The 26,204-nt window shown below is 40.2% G+C and overlaps 1 protein-coding gene across 1 annotated transcript in view; it reads left to right on the forward strand.

Annotated features, from left to right (window-relative positions):
• Positions 1–26,204, forward strand: part of lrp1bb (low density lipoprotein receptor-related protein 1Bb) — a 305,232-nt gene that overhangs the window by 221,112 nt on the left and 57,916 nt on the right. The window contains exons 43-57 of the mRNA XM_034134148.1: positions 1,302–1,506; positions 4,000–4,192; positions 7,052–7,177; positions 8,144–8,272; positions 8,381–8,500; positions 9,302–9,415; positions 9,849–9,998; positions 10,195–10,317; positions 17,621–17,740; positions 19,055–19,183; positions 19,707–19,829; positions 21,340–21,480; positions 21,690–21,877; positions 23,599–23,782; positions 23,873–23,958. Of these exons, the coding sequence (XP_033990039.1) occupies positions 1,302–1,506; positions 4,000–4,192; positions 7,052–7,177; positions 8,144–8,272; positions 8,381–8,500; positions 9,302–9,415; positions 9,849–9,998; positions 10,195–10,317; positions 17,621–17,740; positions 19,055–19,183; positions 19,707–19,829; positions 21,340–21,480; positions 21,690–21,877; positions 23,599–23,782; positions 23,873–23,958 (2,131 nt within the window). The remainder of the gene's footprint in view (positions 1–1,301; positions 1,507–3,999; positions 4,193–7,051; positions 7,178–8,143; positions 8,273–8,380; positions 8,501–9,301; positions 9,416–9,848; positions 9,999–10,194; positions 10,318–17,620; positions 17,741–19,054; positions 19,184–19,706; positions 19,830–21,339; positions 21,481–21,689; positions 21,878–23,598; positions 23,783–23,872; positions 23,959–26,204) is intronic.

Below are 26,204 nucleotides of genomic sequence, written 5' to 3' on the forward strand. Positions count from 1 at the left end.
TTGCATTTAAATAATATTACAAAACTGAGGACTTGTTTCTTTTTAAGATAAAAACATATTTTTAAAGCACCTATGTGTAGACAATCCAACATTTGAAACAAAACTTAAATGGCAGCTTTAGTGTTAAATATATATATATTTTTTATCTCAAGACCTTATTTTTGGTTTTAAACATCCTTTTCACTGAGATAAAGATTGCCTTGTTTAGCATTTTAACACCTGAGCTGCACCAACAGCTTATTGAATACCTGATTTAACAGTTTACTTTGGTTGCCAGTTCTCTCAGAAAAGGTGTTGTCTGTTGTTCAAAAAGAACACCTCAGTATTACTGTCAAAGATCTAACTCTTGCATAATCATGAATTTCATTATTTTCTGTGAGCAGTCTTAAAAGAGTCAGTATTTCACTCCTCGTCCGGTACTACAGTTTCTTGACCTCTGACTATATCCTTGGTTGGCAATTTGGCACCATATCCATCCTACTCCAGCAGCACTGTCTGATAATTAGAATTCCAACTCGAGTGATTAATTAGCGGTCCCTGGTTGTGACTTCCAACCGGAATCCTTATTATCACACTAGAGTGGACTACCATGACTTCATCATAGTGTGACGCAAGTGCCCAGTGGCAGAAAGATATTTTTATTCCAATTGACATCATTTCAAACTCTATTTGTCTGTGGTTTATCTGCATAGCTGAAGATTTAATACATTCACCATCCATCTTGCAAACCCGTACCAAGAACCAAGATAGAGATCTTTCATTTATTTACTCCTTTCCTCTATCTGTGTTTTTTGTATTCTTAGATGTCCTCACAGGGGGGGATTACGAATATATGACCTCTATCTCACAACGTGTGATGCTCATCAGTTTAATCAAATTGCAGCTTAGTTATTGGTGATGAGCTCCTTCGGGGCGAAAAAGGGGGAGCCGATGACAGGCCCGTGGAAGTCTTGGCAACATGTTGATAACTCACTGACAAAAATGCTTAAACCTCCAGCAATTTGATACAGAGGAGAAGCTTTTTTTCTGTTCATTAGGGTTTGTTTTGCCGGCATAGCAGAGAGTCTCCTGATTGACATGTTGCTATAGTAGCACTTGCATCCCTGCTCCCTGATTCAATTTTAGACTACGCATAATTGATTTGTAGTTCTTGCTCCGGTGGTAAACATTCGTAAATGGGAAGATCTGCTTCTTTGGAGAGAATGGATGATATCTTCACATTACGATCAAGCCACTTGTTATAGCTAAATTACTGAAGACGATCAAATAAACGTTTCTTTGGTTGTCCTTCCACATTTTAGCCTGATGTTTTGGACCAACTGGAACGAGCAGAGGCCCAGCATCATGAGGTCCACCTTAGCAGGCAAAAACATGAGGATTATTGTCAGTTCGGACATCCTGACGCCCAACGGACTGACCATTGACCACAAAGCGGAGAAGCTCTACTTCTCAGATGGAAGCCTTGGCAAAATTGAGAGATGTGACTTTGATGGCACCAGCAGATATGTGAGTATAAAAAAAATGCCCCCCTGAGTAAAATATATTATTGCGGTTGCCTAATCCTGTCTATTTAAGCGTCTACGCCATGATAAAAGTCATTAACTTGGATATTTCTATTGTTTTTCATGAAAACACCCCAGTGACTCGCTAATTAGAATATTTTATTTTCATTCATCTCTCTCAGTGATGAAGTTGTTCATTACAAAAAACGAATAAAGTGAAACAAGGATGTCAGATTGATATGCCCTTTTCCTCAAAATTCTTCCATTGAATCTCCCATCCCTATTGAGCTCCTGAAATATGATCCTCTACACAGCGGATAGGATCTGAAAACCCTCTTGATGTTCTTTCTGATATTTCAGCTCTAAGGGTACAGATGGTTCCTTAATCACAAAAGTCCTTCCCTGCTAAACTAAAGAATCTCAGTGAGGGGAGTTCTCACTTTGCCTATGAAACGTTGCATGCATAATTTATAAAATCCCAGCTGGATGTATAAAAGATTATATATAAGTGGATGTATGAAAGATTACAGTACAAGATTGCCTTTTCTTGCAATGAATTTCAGATTTTTCTTGACATGACCTCGGCAGCTCAGCACCTTGGCCCATCTCAATTAGTTACCCATATGTGTCCCGAGCCGGGTCAGAAGGCTCAGAGAATCTTCACCTTTGGGTCCCCCACCTGCCCTCGCTGCCGCGTAGACCTGCTAATGAAGGCTTTGCAGTGAGACCGTTCAGGGTGCACACTCACCATTCCAATTAAAATGTGTAAATTAAACAGAGGTAGCTGTTAACTTGAGCTTATACCCAAAGAGCGTTTGTTTAACTCTTAAAGGGGCATTATTATGCACATTTTCAAGTTTCATATCTTAATGTTGTGCCTATTTATGATATGTTTAAATGCTTTAATGTTCAAAAAGGTCTTCATTTCTCTCATACTGCCTGTGTTACCGAAGTAAACAAAGGAGTCCAATGGAGTCTTTTCAGGCAGGGGGGAGGGGAGTATGTGGAGAGGACATTTTGGATTTAAGCCTTTGCAGGCCATTTACATGCACAAAAAACAATATACCACACTTCAGGAAAGCAAAATAGGGCCTCTTGAAGACAAGGCTTGGCTCCCTGTCAATTAACAATATTTTAAAACTTGCAATAGGCAATGTTGGAAATTTAAAAAAATATGTTATGCTCTAGAATAGATACAATAAAATGCATTGTATTACACCAATTCTGTATGTAGTCATATGAATGTAGACTTGGATGGCGTTGAAGTGTCCTCGAAGGCCCAGCTACCCCCGCTCTCTGCAGCAGTGCCATTACATGCCGACAGTGTCGTTGGCAGTTTTGGCATGGCCCACTCCCCCGTGCCATTTTGAGAGTGGAGACCCATATTGTTAATGACGGCAGTGCTTCACAAAGGGCAGCAGAGTGCATAATAAGGGAAGATGTCAGCATGTTTGGCCTGGGGAAATATACCCTTTTTACCAGGAATTTGGCAAATATAACTTGAGTGTGTGGGAATGGTAAGTGTCATTTGAGTGAGCAATGTGTTGTCATGTATCTCTCTTCAGGTCATCGGTTTGTAGTCTGTCAACATGGTTAAGGAAGAACCCTGTTTCAACATTATCGAAAAGTGAAGGACTGATAAGGACGTACAGAATATGTTCACATTTATCCGAAACACAACTTCCGAGAGTGTAATATGTTACTGGCTGTAAACTTAATGTCTCCCAAATCTAATTTCCCATCAATATGTTGCATTCGACCCCATCTGGCGTTCTACACTCCCCCCCCTCCTTTTCCACACTACGCCTCTTTTCCTGTCTCTCACTTGCCTGATGGCCAGTTGTTGCTTCCACACGCTGGGTTCCTTTAATCAACACCTGTCCTATTAATCCCAGTATGGCACAGGGCTAATGTGATGCTGCTTACAAGCCTGTCCCACTAATGGCTAAGACTACATATCTGCTGGCAGCCATGATCCCCCTCCCTCCACAAGCCTGGAGAGTCCCACAAGGAGCCATCTGATGGATTCATGCCTTCCTGCCAATGACACTGTCATTTACTCCCTCAACATCTGGGTTAAGCAGTCATGTGGGCAGCGTGTGTGATGTGTTGATTAATGAGTCGAAACATTTATTCCTAGAGTTTCACTCAAAATTCTGATGATGCTTTCTCCAGACAGTTTTTAGAAAGAGTAATTTATTATTATTATCTATGCAAGTATTGAAATGTATAAATGCACATGTGATTATCGATTCTGGCATTTATAACCACATATATTGTTAAATGTGCTAAGTTCATTGCTATGAATGGCATTTGACAGCACAAGCCTCAAAGAGGACATATTATGCTAACTTTAAGGCTCATATTTGTGTTTTGTGCCTCTACTGTAACATCTTTACATGCTACAGGAAATGGAAAACACAGAAAAAGGGCTACTCTAAAGGTGAAAGGCATGATATTTGATGAACATTGAACATTTTTCCCTATATTCTTTAAGGTCATAGTTAAATCGGGAGCGGGAAACTTCTACGGGCTCGCCATCTATGCAGATTTCATCTACTGGTCGGATTGGGCCCGCAGGTCCGTGCTGCGATCAAACAAGTACACGGGCGCGGACACCAAGGTGCTTCGAGCGGACATACCTCATCAACCAATGGGAATTATAGCAGTGGCCAGGGACACAAACAACTGTGAGTATTTGAACAGCTGGAGATAAGCTCTGCTTAATGACCATTGGATGCAATGTTGCGTCTGCAAATATTTGTGTATTCTGTGTGGGCAGGTGCGTGGGCGATGATGTGTGTTTATGGCCAGAAGTTTACACATGAGCATTTTCATTGTGTAAAAAGTGTAGTTAAGGACAACAGAACTAAATAAATACACTGCTGTATTTACCATTTACTTTAGAAAAATGAGGATATTGAGGCATGTATACAGTATCCTCCCCTAGCTCGGCAATTGTTGTTGCTTCAATGCTCTGGGAACTAATAAAGCCAGGTTTGTTCTTGCTATTTGAGGCTAATACCAATATGACTCAAAGTATAATATCTTTATTCACTGCAGCGTACTCTTATCTCTTACTTCATCAACCTGTACATGGTGGCCTTCATCCAGTGACTATGGATGTAAATGAATAAAGTTAATATTCACTTTTGGTAAGAGAGTACCCTAAAATATGTTTTTTGGAAAGATTTCAGTAGTTCTTTTATATTTATTTTTTATATTTATAACAGGAAATGCATTGAAACAGGATATTTAATCTATTAAATCTATAAAAAAGTAGAACTATATGTTTATTTTTTAATGAACAGTAAACTGATACACCCTAATGTACACATTTAAAAAAGCTAAGAACAAATTAACAAGAATAATAAGAAAATACAACACTAAAAGTCAAATATTCAACACAGTTATAACACTGCATATCTTATCAGCTAGCTAGTGTCAGTGTTTGCTAATAATATCTGATTAATAAGCTCTAAAAAAGGCAAAGGGTATGATAAATGAATGATAAATAAAGGTGTTCTATTAAGAATCGCTAGAATAGGAAGTTTCAGAGGTAATTAATAAAAATAAGTAGCCTATGTTATTAAGGGAGTCTCTTAAGGGTCGTATAAAGTTATTTCCAAGTAGGACAAACGAAGGTGGGCTTAAGTGTGTCCCAGTGGTTGGGCCGGACGCCGAGAGCGATACGGTTCCTTGTTTATCTCTTCATGGAACATAATCACATCCTTTGACCTGCGTGGGCACAGCTGCAGGTCGACAGCATAATGTCCACTGACCAACAATGGTTGATTTGATAACCAGTTTATCCTTTCTGCAGGTCTTTTATTGTTAACCTCTTATTGGATTTTCTTCGCAATGAATATCCTGTATTTAAATATTCATACAAATGGTTTACCTGGGCGTCAGAACACAGGAACTGTTTATTCTCAAATGAATACAATCCTCATGGCTGGAGGGCAGGTAATAACAGAAGGGACACACATGTCTCTTAACACTTACACTTAATACTACATGTCTTGTTGCTAAGCTTCTTTTCTACCTTTTCTCCTTCGCATTTTCTTCCAGGGGTTATGTCTGCAGTTTGGTCATGCGGTTTAGTGCAATACATGATTCCCACAGAGCTTCACACAGCGCCCAAGGCAGAGAAAGAAAAAATAAGGCAGCATTTTTTATACTTGTGCTAACTGTCAGCGAGGATATAGGCATCCTTTAACAATGGAACAGCTCTTTGAATTCGCATGTTGACCACTGCTCATCCTTTTAAATGAAACAAATTGTAAGTGTTGCATTTCCCCATAATTAAATAAAAAAAAACACATGTCATATAAATATTAGTTTTTTTCTGGTTTACTGGTGAATACATTTTTCCTGATGTTATCAGATAATATCGATAATGCCATGTCATAGCACATCACATCAAGATGTTTCTGTCTTTGCTGTAATTTAAATTTACAGGAGGAAATCTATATTGGCTTTCGCCTCAATTAGCAGTAATGATCAGGTTTAGTGTTAGGGCCTTAGATTCAAAAAGCAAGAGCTCCTGTATAGATTTACCAAACCCAAATCATTTGTCAACTTCAAATGGAATTTATTTGGAAAATCACTGACTAATATTGTAGTAGAAAAGGCAGGCTCAGGAAAAAAAACTCCATGAGTGTATTGAATAGCGCTGCACAATTAATCAAATGTATATTGAAATCGCAATATGGACTAGTGCAATATTCAAATCACAGGAAGCACAATACTTGTTAAAGGCTAAATATGTAAAAAAAATACCTTAAGTATTAAGTATTCTGAAACTGCAGAGATATCATGGAACAAATACAATTTTACAGACTTAAAAGAGCCGTAATATGCATATATTCATGGTTCATATTTGTATGTTGTCCCTCTACAGTGACACTAATGTTCGAAAAGTGCTTTATTTTTCTCATACTGCCAGCACCTCTTTTCACCCTCTGTCTGAAACCAGAGTGCAGTCTGCTCTGATTGGTTAGCTGGCCGGCTGTTGTGATTGGTCAACCTAATAGAGATGTACTGCCCCTTAGCGCTAGCAAATAAATGTGCGAGTGATGGTGATGTCACTATGTTACAGAAGTAAACAAAGGAATCCAAAGTTGGTGTTTCAGGCATGGGGGGGGGGGGGGGGATGTGTGTGGGAGAGACACTTTGGGATTTTTGCCTTTGCAGACCATTTCCATGCACAAAAACCTATATCACACACTACAGGAAAGGGAAAACCCCAAAGAGCATAACAGGGTAAGTTTGATACAGATGCCATCAAACAATAACATCATAATCAGGTAATATATCATTCAATGATAGTGGGAATTAAGATTAAAGAATGATCGATCCCTCCAATATCATGAATCACATTGTAACAGTCAAAATAATCCCAATTAGTATTATTGTTCAAACTGTGCAACCCAAGAATTGAACACCTCGGACCTTCACAGACCTAAAAGAAAGAGCGTGTCCCAGGGGAAATTCTTTCTTTCACTGCTTCTCGCCACTTAATCGCTTCTGTTTGATTGTTATTGAAGGTGAGCTGTCCCCGTGTCGACACATGAACGGAGGCTGCGGCGACCTTTGTCTCCTGACCCCGTATGGGAGGGTCAACTGCACTTGCCGCGGAGAACGTGTGCTCTTGGACGACAACCGATGCGTGTGTAAGTCATGAGGAGCTTTAGATTGAATTAAACCACAAGTGCTAACCCTCGGGACATTGTCGGTACCACGTATCGATTGAAAGGACGCTCTTTATGAACATATTGAAATGCATGGTTTAACCTGGATTATGTCCACACTTGAACGGCTCTTATTTGTGCTGTTTACATGAACCTTTGATTTATTTGAATTGATTCCTTTAAGCATAAACACACAGAAAGGCAGGATTTCTTTCTTTCTCTTCGACTAAGCAAGTCCGTTTGTAACGATTCCAATAATCATAGTCGATACTGCTCGGGGAAATAAGGCTATATCATTTGGGACTTTATGTTTATGCCAGAAAAACATATTTGAAAGCATGGGGTGTTACACTTACCTGCTAAAAGTCACTGAATTATTCCAATGGTGTCTGGCTCTCTAATTTGACAGATTGCAGGTTGAATTTGAAATGCAATGTGAGGATAGACCATAAGGTGGGAGGAGCTGTTCAAATGATGGAGGTTTGGCTAGACTAAACATGGCAAGTGACTCAGGGAAAAATCTGGATGGTCGCCTGGATGTCACGCTAGAGGACGACAAGCTTTTTACACCACACCCCATTTTGTTTCATTACTGGAGCAAGAAAACATTTAATTTAAAAACAATTAAAGAGACAGAGATTGGTCCGTGAATTAATTTATTGTCAAATTTCACAGAGTAAAACGTTGTCATTTCTTATTAAATCATTGCCCTGAATCAAATAACAGTTAGCTGCTAACTGAATATGAGAATATGCCAAGCATGTCACAGCCAGACTTCCCTCATGTTGAAGAACAGTTTAAGGGTAATTGGGTTATTGAATGACATTTACAAATGTTGACCCTACACTACAGTACACAGTGCCTCTGAACTCACATACTTTTACAAAGTTTTCCCAATATGCGCAGACAACTTTGAGATTTTGACAGCCTCATTGTCTTCTCCTGCAGCAGAAAATTCCTCTTGCAACATCCACACTGAATTTGAGTGCGGAAATGGCGAGTGCATAGACTACCAGCTAACGTGTGACGGAGTAGCCCACTGCAAGGATAAATCAGATGAGAAGATGCAGTACTGTGGTAAGAAACACCTGGATGAATTGTCTTAGAAATAATTACTTGTGGATTGATTTTGGAGCGCTTAAAAGGAGGATGGTTTAACTTTCAAATGAATTTCACTGTGTCCAGACAACAGGAGTTGCCGGAAGGGTTTCAGACCTTGCTACAACCAACGGTGTGTGGCCAACAGTCGCTTCTGTGACAGGATCGATGACTGTGGGGATAACTCGGATGAAGCTTTCTGTAGCAGTGAGTCGCAACTGTTTGATCTGCGGCTCAATCCGTCCCGTTTCAATCCCGTCCTGCCTCCGAGGGCAAGATCCGGCGACACTAATGCTCATATTAATACGCCACGCTAGGCCACATGCTGAGCTAAGCCTTCACCATCTAATGAGCCCCAAGATTAGAGTGCACAGATTCAAAGTAGCTCACAAGCCCCCCCAACATGTGAAGCTGCCTGGACAATATTTTGCGACTGATTTCGTTTTTTAACCTTGGATGTTGAAATAATCCAGTAAAAGTTGCTCATTCCCCTGCTGTAATTGGACTAAAGTGGGATGTTATCAAGGTCTAGTTACCAAGCTGATTGAGCCCACAAGGAGATAGAAGTGTTTTCATAATTAATGCACACTTTCCAACTATGGGATGCCAGGAGTTTATCTTCTGCCTTGCATTTGCTATTTAATAGGACACCACCAATAACTTTTTTCATTCCTATTAGGGAAATGTAATTATAGTAGCATGTATGTTATATACTGATTATGTGTTGCAGGCTGGAGAAATGAGCGGAACCATTGTTCAGTACTTGGTAAATTAACAACAAACCAAGATGCCCATCTCGCATATTATGGGTCATTTGCTCTTGCACCGCACTCAGGGGGTGATAGCACTATGCCAGTGCTTATAGCACTGATTCTCCAACTCATCAGAGAGATTTCTTCTTATCTGCCAGGACAGGAAGCTTATTTAAACCTCCCCAGAAAGTATTGTTTTGAGCCGTACCTGTATCTGCCTCCGATTGCTTTTTGAAATGCTAATTCTCTCCCCCAGATGTCACATGCGGATCAACGGAATCATCGTGCAAGGATGGGAGCTGTGTACCCAGCTCAGCCTGGTGTAACCAGGTCATCGACTGTGCCGACGCCTCGGATGAAAAAAGCTGCAGTGAGTCCTTCACCTTGTGATTTTCAATTGCAGTATGGCTCAAATAAATATGCAGAAAACTGAGGTGTAGCAGATCACAGGAATATGGTTACTTGTATGTACTGTATGTCTGCCCGGGTCTCGTTTTATTGATGTTTTTCTAAATGTATGCGCCAAAAGAAACATCGATGCCTCACCTGCTGATCCGCCATCATACTTATTTTATTAAGAGAAGTTAAAAAAAGACATCCACTCAGATCCAGTTAAAATGAGGCTTATTGTAATTAGAAACATAACTATTGATAAAAGATAACTATTTATGTACTTATTTATTTATCTGTTTATCTATTCATATATTTTTTGTATTGACTTTTGTCTAAACACTCACCCTTTGACTCTTCAATTCCTTCCATGGTGACGAGACAATAATTGTGGCGCTGTGTTTTGTATTCAGACCACACTGACTGCTCTCACTTCTACAAGCTGGGGGTGACGGAAAAGGATTTCATCGGCTGCAACTCCACCTCCCTGTGCATCCACCCGACATGGATCTGTGACGGTGCCAACGACTGTGGGGACTATGCTGACGAGACCAACTGTCAGGGTGAGAAACCTATGCAAACAAACACAGACAGACTATGGAAGCCAGCTTCAATTAGAAAAGACTTAAGACTGATCTCATTTTTTGGAGATGATAATGACAGTGGGATGAGAGATTCAGAGAGAGCTCAGGAAGATATAATGACCTCAAACATTGCTTTATTTCAAGAGGACTGACTTGTTTGTGTTGTTTGTCCCAGTTTCCCATGGGCAGAAGTGCGAGGAGGGCCACTTTGCTTGTCCAAGTGGGAACTGCATCTCCAGCGTTTGGCTGTGCGACGGCCAAAAAGACTGCGAGGACGGAGCAGATGAATTCCAGTGTGGTAAACAGACTAATCTTACCTCTTAATGAAAGAACTTTACAGTAAATTGAAAATATATTTTGTTTCCTTAAAAAACAAAATTGGTATTTGCTTGATTCAGACAACACTAATAAGAAGTGGAAGAATATTTATCTTCCATTATCAAAGCTACTTTTCCATTCAAATTGTGAATAGTAATATCTTGGGCAAACCCTTGACTTTTGATTTGACACCACTAGCAAGTCAACATTTTCTTGTGCAGTAAAAATCTCAATTTTGTGCAAACTGGACTTTTCTCTAGTTCAACAATTAGTTATTTTTATATGGTTAGGAGGAGAATATCTCCTACTATCAGATGGATTGGCAAACAATCGGGTTCAAACTATCCTGTTACCCACGAAATCCCTTCACATGTTTCCAATACTTAGACCAAATCTGACCAATAACCTGTGTGACATCACAACCAGCCTCTGTTTTGTGTTTAATGCTAATTAGCAAATGTTAGCACAACTGCAAGGACGTGGTGGATACATTCTAGTGTGGTAAACCAACTAATCTTACCTCTCAATATAAGTGCTTCTTCACAATAAACTGAAATTATGATCTATGTTCTAACTGGTAGAAAAAAAAGAGGAGGTATTTGTTCGATTTTCACAACACTGTCGGCAATCGGAATGATATTTATTTTCCATTAACGAAGCTATTTGTTGTAATGCTTTTGTCATTTGAATAAATCCCGGCCTGCACAAAAACAGTGCAAGGAAGACACAGAGAGACATGAGATGATTGTGTATCATGCCATAAGGCAATTTCTCTTCCCTTTGTTTTGCTCCCCCTTATTGTGTGTTTGAGATTTCTCAAGTGGGTGTTGCTGCTTGTTTGAAAGTCTAATTCCAGCCCTGAATTCAAAGTGACGCTGTTAAGAACACATGTTTTCTTCCTCTTCTCTCTTACAATGAATAACAATATATAGCCTTTTCAGTGTAACTATTAATTAATGAGGCATCAGTCAATGAAACGGTTATAATGAAGATGGGAAATGCTGTTCTATAGAGTGCTACAGTGACGCGTCCTAAAACCCAGAAGTAAGCTGCGCATGGGTTCCTTCACTATCTATCGATTAGATTTATGATTAGAAAATTATAAAAGTAGAGTAGACATGTGGATATTATCCGACTGAACAAGACGTGATCCGTCTCTTAAATGTGTGTCAACCACAGACCTTATTTCCAGCTATTTTCCAAAATCCTATGGAGAAATTGCATTGCTTTTTTGTCGAAGGAACCCTTACTTCCAGGTTTTAGGACGCGTCACTGTGGCACTCTATAGAAAGCAGGGACATATGAAAAGATTACATAGCACAATGCCACTCCTTTACTTCCTGTACCAGAGGCAGCCAAAGCGTTATTACCTATGCTTTGATCCGTGCTAAGGTATGCAGAGACAAAGTCAAGAGCGTTCCAATTAAACAAGGAGACCATAATTAAGTCATGGTATGGATAATTTGCCCTCCAACCGATAGGTCTCACGCGCACAACCATTCACGTGTCATTGCTTTTGGCAGCAAATCAAAATGGACTGGGTGCTTTAATGTAGGTGCTGAGAGTAGCTGTTGGGCTTTATCACTGTCACACATATGCACAAGGTAATTACATCTGATGGATAAGTCCACACACACAGTGTCAACACACTCACTTCAGCCTATGGCGTCGTCTAGGCCAGGGGTTCCCACCCCCGGTCCGCGGACCGGTACCGCACCTATGCCACCAGTCATATTATTTCATCCAGTAGCTAGTTAATCTTTCACCAGAAAACCGTTGAAAATGGCTTTTATGATGTTCCGAGGGATTCGGCGGCTCAGCCTAAGGTCTCAGCCTCTTGTGCGCACGAGCATGTTACCGGTGCGCCAAGTAGGAAGAGGAGCGCACAGGAGACAACCGTTTGATTGCAGACTGTTATGTTTATGTGGGGAAATGGTGGTGCATACATTATTAGAGATATATTTCAAACTCGGACTTCATTTTAAGGACATGTCGGCCAGGGGTGTAGAGGGAGCTATTTGTTTAAGCACCGGATTGGCAAAACAGGAGAGTAAACCAGTCTGCCTTGATCTATGAATTAATGTCCGGGACTCTCACGGTATCTGCTGCCCGCAGCTGTTTTATAGAAGGAAACCCTCCTTCACGTGTGCGCATCAGGAGGCAGCGGGACGTACTCGGTAAAGAGCTGTGCCTTTTTACGCACCGCCTTCGCTGTGTTTAACTTAATCAGAACAGTTTAAGAGTGACTGCAGGATGCTACGTGTTAACCACACACACATCTACACACATCGAACTGCCCGATTACTCCCCCTTTTATTAGTTTTATGAAGGAGATGTCCAGTCAGTCACCAAGGCGCATGATGTGTGTGTGTATGTGCTCTGCTCAGCTCAGCTCTGTGTGTTCGGTGTGTTTGTGTCTGTCCGACACCGGCATATATGCGGCTGTTCCCAAAATAAATTAGTTTAATCTTAATCTCGATGTAGTGCTATGCTGTCGGGAGTGCACCGGAACGAACGACACTCATAATATCTTCTGAAAACAAATGCCAGTGTCACACACACACACACACACACACACACACACACACACACACACACACACACACACACACACACACACACACACACACACACACACACACACACACACACACACACACACACACACACACACACACACACACACACACACACCCTGGCGACCGGACATCTCCTTCATAATGCGCCTTCTCCTCGTTTCCCCAGCATTCACTGGATTATCCGTAAATCATACAAACAAAACCAAAACGTTGATTTATCTGTTTTCCCGTTTTGGTTTAAAAACTGAATAACGTCGGTTTTTTGGTTTTCCGAAAAACCAAAAAACAACACCGGTTCTTTTTTAAACTTTGTTAATATGTTTTGGATGCATATTGTTCTAGTATTTGTTCAGGCTGTTACATACAATTAGCCTCTGTTGCTACCTGCTGGTGGTGAGTAAATATTAAAATCATTTCAAATTGACAACCGGTCCGCGATTTTTTTTTAATGTATCTACCGGTCCTTGGCACAATAAAGGTTGGGAACCCCTGGTCTAGGCCATGCTTTAGTTAGAGTGTAAGAAGTCAGGAAGCAGTCGGCAGTTAGTGCTGTCATATGTGTACAGAACTGGAGGAATATTGCATTTCCTATCTTAGTGAGGTAAGAGAGATGTAACTATTGCAATTATTGACAGTAGATACACCCCATTCTAGACACTCGCACATAAACACAATGACATATTTTGTTACATCCCCTTCAACTGTTTAGCAGCTCTATAGCTCACGTTGTTGTTAGGTCTGCAAACAAATGTCCCAATGAGGTCAAATATCTGTAAGGTTGTGGGTTTTTGAATTCAGGAACGACTTAGAGCACATACGTGGCCACAAATAAGTAATGTTTACTCTCTTTGGTCAAGGGATTGAGATCAAATTGTGTTCATTCATGGTACACAGAGAATACACCCTAATTACTTTAATGATCCATTGACGTTTCATCCAGCAGCACCATGACGCTGATATTAATAGTTTTTACTATAACATTTCTCTGCAGCTATTCAATGGATTGCTATTTATTTCTTAAAGGAGAGGTGTCATGGCCATTTCCACTGATCATAATTCCATTGTTGAGGTATACTAGAATAGATTTATATTGTGCAATTTTCCAAACTCACATTGGTTTCGCATACAACATCTCTGTAAACTACGTGTATTCACGTAGTTTCACTCTCTGCCTTTAACGGCTCGTTGTAGCTCCCAAAGCTCCAGCCCCCACACTCCCTGTGAGCACAGTGTGCTCTGATTGGTCGGGACGTTGTGAATCGCGCTGAGCTCCGTGGAGGTGTTGTTTCCTTGTTTAGGATACACAGCGAAACACAGCGAAACTCATCCTGAGCACACACAAACTCACAGCCGAAGTAAAAACAATAAGTGTGGCTTGATATTGAGTAAGAAAAAGGTTGATGAACGCTGTGAGAATGGGTCTGCAGAGAGAATTTCGCCGCGATCCCAACTGTCAGCCTGCACCCAGGGAGGAGAAATCAGCAGAGAGTGTGTGTGTGTGAGGAAGTCCGTAGATTGGTCAATGTGGACCAATCAGCGGGGGCTTAACGTAACGGCTCCGCGGATGTAACGTAACGGCTCCACGGATTGGTCCATTTGGTTCCGGGTACCGCATGACCGTATCGCGTCATAGCTCTGGGCGTGGCTACTGGGTATCCAGACGTCACGATGCCCAGGAAGAACATGAGAAATCTCCAACGAGGCGTTTTGGGGAGGTCTTTTCTGTGTTATAGTTTTACTCCCTACAGGGTGTACTTTGAGGGGTTTTGACTCTGCACACCGTTTCCATGCATAAAAACCTTCATAACACACAAGGGGATGGGTAATAACCGGAAAATAATGACACCTCTCCTTTAAAGATATCCATGGTGCCCAAAGGATGTATCTTATATACCAGCGGTTCCCAACCTGTGGGCCGCGGCCCCCTAGTGGTCCGCGAAGGCATTGCAAGTGGGCCGCCAAATTATTATTATTAAGTTAGTTTTTTTTTTGTACAGGCTAAAGACACAAACATGGACATAACAATAACATATAGCATATGCCATTCCCATCTCAGACATAAACAAAACAAAAACCGAAGAAATAAAGATACAGTCAGTAGGATCACCTCAACATTTCACAAACAAAAATAGGTTGACCAAAAATACCACCAAAAACACAACATTTATTGTTCCTTTAATCCCACTCTTCGTTAGAGCTACTTATTTCCCATTTCATGGCGTGTTCAGCCACCCTTTGAGTTTTTGTGGCAATAATTATTTTCAAAATAAATTGTGTTTTTAATCTACACCTTAAATTAAGATTACTCCTTGATTGACTTTTAAAATTATGTATTTTAGCCAGAAGAAAAGTTGTATTTATTAACTGTGTGTGGTCTTCATTTAAAAGCCCAAATAAAATATGAATGGGTGTAAATGTAAATTAAATATTTGCTGCCAAATAATTTGCCAAACATTATGATTTGTGTGGAAACATTTTCATTATTAAGATTTTTTTTTAGAACTTTATTTAGCCTCCGTATTGTTTATGGTTGAATGTGGGTCACGAAAATATTTTTGATTCTTAAGTGGGCCCTGAGTTGAAAAAGGTTGGGAACCGCTGTTATATACTATCTAATATCTTGGGTAAACCCTTGAACTTTCATATAGCACCAGTAGGTCAAACATAATACTTACTGCAGAGAAATATCTCCACTTGATAGATAATGGATTGGTACGACACTCCGTACAGAGCTTCAGGGTTCCCAGGCAACGTATCCTCTTGAATTTGCTAATCCCATTATTTCTCATTCTTGTTTTGCAGTCAAAACTATTATGGGATTGATTGCCAGAAAATTTGGTTCATAAAATCTTGTTCACGTCAGTACCCCGTCAGATTTGTACCTAATTACCTGTGTGACATCACCATCAGCCTCAGCTGTGCTAAGTATGAATTGCTAACAAGCACATGTTAGCATGCTACCACACGGAACTAAGATAGGGACAAAATGTGTAAAATATCACACATGCCAAATATAGGCATGTTAACATTATCATTATGAGCATGTTAGCGTGCTGACATTAACATTTAGCTTGAGAGACCGCTATACTTTAGTACAGCCTCACAGAGCTGTTAGTATGTCGTGTTTATGTATGATTAATTTAGCCTTCAAACCATCCAGACTCTGGTAGTTGGAGGCCGATAAGGGACTTATTTCAAGAAGAATAACAAAATATGACCATAGATCTTTGAAGTCTTTGCCTTTGAGTTTTGGGCAGAGAAGTTACAGATCTCTCACTTGAGTGCTTCCTGTATAATGAACCAGCACATTTGATCACATTCCACTTGCAACATATACTTGCAGCACAGTGCAACACAGTACAGTGCAATCCGGTTCTCATATTTAACGCTCTTCAAGTTATCTGATTTATTGAGTAAATTGGCCATGAATGTTGTTAGAGAGATGCATAACACATGAACAGCTTTCCCATTCCTTTATCTTAAAATGTCATTTGTGCCCGTGTGAAATGATAACATCCCATGCTTCAAATGCGCTTATATCAGAGCCGATATGAATTTCGCCACAATTCTTTGAGAAGTTCTGAATAGCTTTTTCAGGCAAAATAGACAATATTCCCATTCCTCTGGGTTAATTACCATATAAAACACTCCAGCCACCGATTATCTGATTGCGACGGCAAAGTGGTTTGAGGAAAATGTCATTACATTTCAGAAAGAATTCGAAATTCCACATGTGATTAGATGAAACAGTCATTTGTCACTCCACAACAGATAATGCGCTTTTCTTCTCAGTGAAAAACTATTGAAAATGAGACATGAAAGTCTCTCTTTGATACATGTAATGTGCTACAGACCTGGCTTTTTGTTAGACACTTGAAGCAGCTGTCGAAGCAGCTGATTGATGTGCAAATTCCGTCTTCATAATCATGCTTTTCCAGATTTAGCAATTTAATGTTTGTCTTATCCTTATCTCACATCACCGTATCAAGGCACGTAGAAATCTGGTGGGATTTACAAAGTCCGAAAGGAAGGAAAGCAACGCAGTGAGAGAGACTCCCCGTACCTACCCCCCACCCACAGTTTTCCTTGAACTGGTGTGACCTGAAGCACACACTACCCCTTCCTTCCCTCCACATCTCTTCAAAGCTCCTGCCGTCTTTGCTAGGCCTTACATCTGAGAGACAGAGACCAGAGAAACGGCTTCCCAGGGAGAGTGGGTGGCTCAGTGAAACAAACTCAGCGCAGATTATGAATAAATCCATATTTCACACAATGGCTTTAGCACGTTGAACAGCCGAGTTGACACCCAACGGTTTCTTGTCACCCCCAGCAGCCTAGTTTCTTTTCAATTTACAATAAGAGAACAAAATAATGAATACTTGCTTTGTTATTGATACAATATTTAATATAGACTCTGTTTTGTGTTCAGTTGATATTTTAATTTCCCCGGATGGACAGAAATCAGGAGCTTTAATCAAAATGTCTTCTGTGAAACAAATAGTGTTTGGTGTGGCAGCTCATGTTTGCTGCGAAGTAGAACAAAAGTAAAAGAAGCAAGCCATGGGGCAAATAGAAGCTAACCCAATTGTTGTGTCATGATTTAAAAAACCCTCTGCCCCTACTACAAGGTATATCACCTTTGCTGTTGTTTCCTTATTTTGTTTGATTTATAGCATTGAAATGTTTTCCCTCTGTCCTCTGCAGACTCGTCATGCTTGTGGAACCAGTTTGCCTGCTCGAAGAACAAATGCATAGCTAAACAATGGCTATGTGATGGCGAGAACGACTGTGAGGATGGCCTGGACGAGAGCGTGCAGATCTGCGGTAAGTGTCCCTTTCAGAGGTTTTGAGGAGTCTGCTGTGGGTGTAAAAGGTCACATGCGCTGCATACCTCCATGTGTTCACCGTAACGGAGCTTGAAAACAAATGGACAGAATTGAAACAATCTTAATGAGACACCAAATTAGTCCGCAGGTCTTTTTAATGATTCAAGTAGGCACTGAGGTAAATACATTTCTCATCACCGAGACCCGAGGGGCACAGCTTTTTTATTTCAATGGGCAAATGAGATGTGTACGTAATGAATTCTGAAATAAAATAAAAGCAATCCAACCACAATAAAGCGACAAACATTGCTGTGAACATTTGTTGCGTGATTGGATTGTAATGGGATGTGGAGGAAATATGAATGCAATTGCCCAAAGGTTTCATGGTACAAAAAAAAAAGAAGACATGCATTTGGCTAGGCATGCCTAATTGAACTTCTGTATCTACCTTTATATCTCAGTGCAGCTATGTTTTTCTTTTTTAAGCTCTAATGTAAAAGCTCAGTATTGCTGACTTACAGAATGCAAGCGAAACATTGATTTGTAAAACGGCACAATCATTATTTGTTAGAATGCACAAGGGGAACTGCACCTCTTTTCCCCCTCTCTCTGAAACCAGAGCCCGGTCTGCTCTGATTGGTTAGCGGGCCGGCTCTGTTGGGATTTATCAACTGCTCAGAGATTTCCCACCCCTTAGCCTATCACATACAATGTGTCAGAGTGTGAGAGTTGCATAGTGACAGGGAGGCTGTGGGTAAGTGCGCTGATCTTCGGATCAGGGGACCACTGGTTCACTCCCCACTGCAGTCAGCATGCCGTTGTGTCCTTGGGCAAGACACTTCACCCAACATTGCTCCTGTGGGGATTGCCCACAGTATTGACAAAATAATGTGATGTCACTATGTAAGGGAAAAGGAGTCGAGGGAGGAGTGTGTTGGACACAATCCTTTGGGATTTTTGCAGACCATTTAAATGGACAAAAGCCTATATAACAAACTACAGGAAAGGGACATCACCACATTTTATATTGATGCCTATACTTTTACCTGAGTACAAATGGAATGCAGGACTTTTATTTGTAACAGAATATTTTAACACTGTAGTTTTGCTACTTTTACTTTAGTAATACATGAGTACTGCTCCCATGAGGGTTGAAAAACTGCTGTGATCTATTGGCGTTACAGATAAATGTTAAGTTACTATCCTAACAAGTACAAATTAATATACTTTGTTTAAGTATACCTTGTACATATTTTTCACTGTATTGCATTTGACCTATTGTGTTGGGCATGTGGTCTTGTTTTCCTCTCAGGCTTAGTTACATGTGCTCCTGGGCTGTTCAGCTGCCCCGGGTCATACGCCTGTGTTCCAAAACGCTGGCTCTGTGATGGTGAAAGGGACTGCCCCGACGGGAGCGATGAGCTGTCTGCAGCTGGCTGCGGTAAACTCTAAACTCTGGTTTTACATATTGATATCCTCTCTGCAGCAACAACAAATATAATGTTATCTCAGAATTCCCATAAAAAAGCTAATTGTTGCTTGGTTTCAGTTGTGTAGAACTTAATATCTAACTGTGAAAAACTGAAAAAACACAGACTGTACTGTAAATGATTATATATATATATATATAGATATATATATATATCTATATATATAGATATTCCAAGCAAGAAAAGAAAACAACTTTAGTGTAAGAAAAGAGCACAAAGGAAGTTCTTGGAAAATTGCAGCCTTCTCTAGCTGGCATAATCTAGATTGCCTTCCACAAATTGGTCCTGAACCATTCAAACGTAATTGTCCGTTCTATTCTTTCTTTGATTCAATAGTGGAGGAACAATTTCGTCACAGAAGCATAAGGCTCACGAAAGTTGACATTTTACACACAAAGGAAGCCTACCATGTTCAGAAGAAAAAATGTTTATCCGTTGATTAGCCTCTTGAAACCATTTATTTTCATGCATTAGCACCCAACAACACATGTGATGACAGCTCGTTTCGCTGCCGCAACAAAGCGTGCATCCCCCAGCGATTCGTCTGCGACCACGATGACGACTGTGGAGATGGGTCTGATGAGTCAGTGGAATGTGGTTCGTATAGTTATTTTGCTCTGTTGCTTGTAATATACACCAATGGTATATGAATATGTCTTTATTCAAAAAAAGTCGCACTAGATAGTTTCCTAACCTAGAAATGGTAGACAATCTTTTCAATGGTTTGAACTCTGCACATTTGCACAGTCTTCCTCAAGAAATGTGGTTCTCTGTGGTAGGAGACAGTTATTAAATGGAATGAAAAGACTAAGTGAATAAGGGTCAAATAGACTATGTGAAGCCCAGAATAAAATCTGGTTCAAATATGTGGCACGATTGTGTTACATGAAGTACCTGACTTTGATTTAGAGCTGCAGTATAACTCAGTGGTTAGAGCTGGCGGCCCATGTGTCTGCCACCACATATGCAGGTTTGATTCCCGATTTGGGAACATTTCAGGGCAATGTTATCCCCTTTTCACCTCTTGGTCTCTAATAAAGGCACTCCCCAGCCCAACAAATATAAGGAAATAAATGAATGTGAATTCATTGTGCATGGGTTTGATAACAAACATTACAGGAAGTCAGGAAATCACATTACAATGCTAAATAATAATAATTGGTCGAAACAGTTTTTTATTCCATTATTGAATTCCCCGTACCTTTGCCAGTTATTGATGCAAATATATGAAATGACGAAACATTGATTGAAAGGATGGAGTGATTATCTGTATAAAGGGTTTAATATATATATATATATAAAAAGGAGTCTTTTTTATTATGGTCCTTGGTCTTGGAATGACCTTCAATCACGCCTAAAACTGAGGGCACTTGTCTCAATAGCATGTTTTAAATTGAAGTTGTCTGAAGTCCTTACCACCAGCTGCTCTTGCAGTAATAAGTAGTGTACCTTTCTTACTGTCCTAATGTGCACAATGTAGTGACTGCTTTTTCGTCTTTTGTTTTCTTAGTTATGTTCTCTGTATTTTATATGTTTGTGTTATGTGTTATGTGTAACGTTGCTGCCTTCTTGGCCAGGTCAGCATTGAAAATGAGATTTTATCTCAATGCTTTTTATCTGGTTAAATAAAGGTTAAATAAAATAAAAAATATAATATTTTATTTAAAGACATGCTCAAACGAGGTGCTTTAAAGCTAGATTATTGTAGAACAGGCCATTTGTTTCTGGATTGGTCTTAGTTTCTCTTATTTGATATATCGTTTACATTTTATTATGATATTATTATTCAAAAAATGACACTTGGTGTCAGAACTAGAGGGCATTTTCTGCCAGAGAACTGATTTGTGATTGCTTGGGCTGATGAAACATTTATACTTTAAATGAAATACTGTCCGATGCAGCTGTGCACACCATTACACCTCCAAATGGCTTGATGTGTTAATCAGCAATTATTTAACAATATATTCTCTATGAGAGTGCTTCATTGAAATATGAACAATGGCAGTGAAAAAGCTTATTTTCACTATGTGCACTTAATTCTGTTCCACCTGAAGCTGTGTCAGTCCCAGTGTAACTTGATGAAAAACATCTGTCTTTCTTCCTTCAGCCTACCGCTCCTGTGGATCAGAAGAGTTTCGCTGCGGGGACGGCCGCTGTCTCCTCAGCTCTCAGTGGGAGTGTGACGGCTACGCAGACTGTCCCGACCACTCTGACGAACTGCCTCTGAACCTCAAATGTCTGGCCGCAGGTAAGACTGCTGCTTGGCTTGCTTCTGGAATCCCTTCATCAGTGTCACCAGCAGTATTACTCGCCCAGCAAACTGGCGGGGACATGTGGCGGATACAAAAGGCACTAGAACCGGGAGAGCTATCTTGAAAATGTCAAAAACATTCCCCAAACTTTGATGATAAATTACAGGGCGTCGTGCCAGTGACAGTCATATCTTGCTCTTTTCAGGAAGCTTGTGCAACGGCTCCTTCTACATGTGCTCCAATGGACGCTGCATCTCCGAGGGAAACCTCTGTGATGGCAGAGATGATTGTGGAGACCGGTCGGACGAGAGAAACTGTAATGTTAACGAATGCTTGAACCGTCGAATCAGTGGGTGCACTCAGGACTGCCAAGATCTTCCTGTGGGATACAAGGTAAATCACCAGTGGACTAGTCACGCTTCAGTTGCTCCAAAGTACATTCCTCCTCTGAATGACTTGCTGGCTACAGCCTTATTCCTCCAGTAAAAGCTGAAAATTCAACCATTTTCCGAACAAGCTATGAGCTTGTCACTGTGGTTTGGTGCAAAAGCAAACTGCCTTCCAAATGCAAACTCTGTGACCCCACTGTGTTAAATTGTAGACATGAATCCCAGCTTTTATGTGGCCTACTTCCCACATTGTGACTTGCAACATAATATTCAGATATAAAGAAAATTACTACAGTGGAACATTTGATATCATACTGACCTAGAGTTCTAAGCTATGGCATCATTAGTAGAAGGTGGGCATTGATGATGTGTTAGTGATAATAAATCAAGCCTTACTTTGCACATAATTGAAGAGATGAAAATGGTTCGGAGCATATATAGGTTAAGCTTGTTACTTTTTGAATAACCTTGAATGCTGTAAGGAGAGTCTGATGATATGCCAACTTTGTTCTGTGCCTCCTCATGGTGCCGGGCAATTGTGCCGTGCCTGGCATTGGTGGCATGTGATGATAGGATTGAATCCAGGTCAAGGCCACGTCCACTGGAGAACTCCATTGGCTGCACTTTTATCGTCCTGCAGCAGTTTATATCTTTGTCTCTGTATTATCCCTCTCTTACGCCTCCATGAGACGGTGCTCACTGCATCGGAAAACTAGTGGAAATCACAGAAAACCTCTCTTTCCTGTCATGTCAGGGGCAGAGCCGTACAGGGAGCACATCAATGCAGACCCTTAGCTCATCCATTGGTGGCCTGAACAGGAAGATCAGCAGAAAGGCCCTCAAGGTTATAACTGTGGATAAGAAAGGGATTTGCTCTGGGTCCATAGCAGCTGATACAAGCACTTTGAGTTATTTGAGGGGGGGCCCTGGTAGCTGAAGTGCGATTGGATTTTTTGAGCCACGGTACAGTATGTATCACAGCTTTGATGTCATGTTCGGATGCGAGGGTTTAAGAAATGTTTCAGTGCTGACCTGCATTCCTTTGAGGCAAAGGTACTGGAGTCTAAAATAAATTGTCTGTTGTTAAAAATTGATCTAAAATGACTGTAAAAGCACAGCATGAATAGGTGCACTGCTTGAATAGCATAGCTACAATAACGCTTGTATAAAGAAATAACTCAAATGGTTTGTTTTATAATTATTTTTTTTAAAAGAGAGAAAGAAGGCTCTTGTCTTCCATTCCCAAAATTCATGATCAAGTCTCACTCACAAATAACCCTAACCTGAGCTCTTTATAACTCAGGAACTAAGGGTCCAATTAACTGGAAATCTTGGTGTATAGGGTGGTTTTTGGCCACCCTGAACATGCCAGTCTTGGTCCCGAGTTGCTACAACCTTCCCTTAACGAGATATCATAAATTGTAACACTTTTCAGAATATTTTAGAATGGGGGGCCACTGGCAGCTATATCAAAGGAAACAGATATAAATGTCAAATGTCCTAAACTTAAGCAGTAGGAGTAGACTATGATGGACACACACTTTTATGGCTCTACAATTTAGCTATAGCTATAACTCGTCTCACTTAAGAGAAGGGATGAGAAAAATGTATACACCAATTTCCATGACTCTAGCATTCACTATTCAGGAGTTATATGAGGATCGTCACTTCTTTCTGGTTTTAACCCCTAACCCCTAACATTTGTTCTGTTTTATATGTCATCAGTGTAAATGCTGGCCTGGCTTCCACCTGAAGGATGATGGGAAGACGTGTGTGGATGTTGACGAATGCTCCACTACCCTTCCTTGTAGCCAGCGCTGCATCAACACTTACGGCTCTTACAAATGCCTGTGTGTGGATGGCTACGAAGCATTGGACCGAAACCCCAATACATGCAAGGCTCTGACAGGTCAGTCTTTTTCATCTCTACACTTGCATAATTCCAGTGAGTTACTGCAAGTCCCATTGGTTCTCTAACACTACATGTTCCTCATTTCAGCTGAAGAGCCTTTTCTCATTATGGCGGACCACCATGAGATCAGGAAGCTGAGCGTGGATGGCTCAAATTACACCATCTTGAAACAGGTAAGCGCTTTCTGCATCACCGCCATAGTGCCTGTAGTGAAATTGGACACAGGATAGACGATGATTGTTCGCCATTATCAGATTGACATACTGCTTAGAGCAGGGGTCTCCAACACGTCGATCGCGAGCTACCGGTAACAGACGTGACAGCGGCACAGCGACACCACACACGGAGCAGTCGGCAGTATCCACCAACACCAGTCCAGAACCAACAGCAGAATGACCCGCTCTGAATCAGGCACACAGGGATTTGTGTTTTTTTACACAAATATAACACTCGTTATCGTCATGTCAGGTTTTTGGTGGATTTAATCAAGTCTTGGATTGCAGAGTATGAATGTCCTCTTGCTATTTTCAGTTGATAAATACCATAGACTGTTCATAAAGATAAATACGTGTGTAAAGTTTGTGAAGGCAGGAGGAAAAAGCTTCCGCGATCACCGTCTCCTCTCCGTTCCTCCAAACCCCGCCCCCTCCCTGCAAATAATGATTGACAGGCTAATAGTAACCTGATAGAAACTTTATTATTCACTTAATCACTGATTGAGATATGATGAAGCTAACTTAATCTCATACATTCATGGGTTTTATGTAACAGTAAGACAGAGAATGTAAGTTTGCACCCACATGCAGTATTTTTGTAATGCTGTTGTAAATACTCCTGTTGTCTGCTGTGTTCAGACTTAAGTCATGTGTGTGATGCCACATTCAGGACCTACAGTGTCCTTTTTTTAAACAGAAGACTGTTGCTAGAAGCTGCAGCTTTGTTTTTGAGGATGGAACAATTTCACACACAGATATAGGGAGGCTAGACCTATACAATTAATTTATTATGGTTTATAATTGAATGTCAAGACGAAGAAAAATAAGAAGAAGGCTGAACTGTTCAGTGTCAATCCTGTGGAGATCTCCAAAATCATGTTCAGCTTAAGTCTCAGCAAAACTCACAACATTTCTGGAACCTTGTAGACCCAGAAAACTATAAGAACATTCTCCAAGCAGCACTGAAAATGTCTGCTTTATTTGGCTCTGTTCTACATACCTTTGTAAAGCAGATTTTTCTGACATGAATGTCATGAAATCTAAATACAGAACAAGACTGACAGATGAACATTTAAATGACTCTATTAGAGTGAACCTAAGTGGGTCCAGTATACACCTCTATGGTGGACTCCATGCAGTGCCATTCATCTCACTGACTGTAAAAAATAGTGAATGCACTTATGTTATACATGTGCCATAAGATGCTTGTCAGGTAGTGATTAAGGACATTTATGTGAATTTTCAGTGATGTACTTACTATGTGGGCCATAATAATATGTGAGAAATTGTCGTTTTCTTGGACCTTGATGTGAAGTAAAGATTTTTGATAAGCTTTGGGTATTGCAATTTCACACGTGTACAAAAGTAGCTTAATTCAACTGATGAGGGCTATGTGAATAAATGTAAGCTTACATTTTTTCAATGTAGCTCTCAGATGAAGAAAGGTTGGAGACCCCTGGCTTAGAGGCATCAACAGATTGATATTGAAATTACCATCTTGTCCTCTTTATGTTTTTTCATTTCGAAACTACTGTGCTTCTTGTACCCAGTGTCAGATATATATATATATATATTTAAACGCACATTTTAGTGACAGTGTAAATATGTTTACCTCCTACATGTCAGTGTGAACAAACAGTACCTTTGCAGAGGGCATCGAAAGATATCGCAAGTGTGACCTTATTGAATAGCGAAAGCAATGTTTTGTTTTAGAAATGGTGGACAAAAAATGTTGGGGAAGACACTGATGCTGCTTTAAAATGTCCTAGGAATAATAATACTAATATACTATAGAAAAACTAAACATTTTCATTAAATCGGTGTGTTCTAGTCTATGTACCCTCTGGAGTTTCCTTTCCTTAATCTGAGGAAGCATATGAAAATATTGAATCTTGAAGATATACCCTTTTTACTGAAAATAATGCCTTTTCTCAAACAATACATTTAGCTTTACTCTATAAAATGAAATGAAATCATATTTTCTTTATATAGCCCAATATCACAATACACATGTATCAGGGGGCTTTACAGATCAACAAACACAAATGACAATGAAAAAATAAATGTCAAGAATTTAATAAAATTACAAGATGGGATGTAAAATACTAATAAAATAAAGTTTAAAAAAAAATCTATTAAATAAAATAAAAATGTAAATAAGGATAAGGACCCATAAGGATGTTGTAGGCAAGCCTGAAACCAGC

Source organism: Trematomus bernacchii, unplaced genomic scaffold (assembly GCF_902827165.1).
Source record: "Trematomus bernacchii unplaced genomic scaffold, fTreBer1.1, whole genome shotgun sequence".
NCBI lineage: Eukaryota > Metazoa > Chordata > Actinopteri > Perciformes > Nototheniidae > Trematomus > Trematomus bernacchii.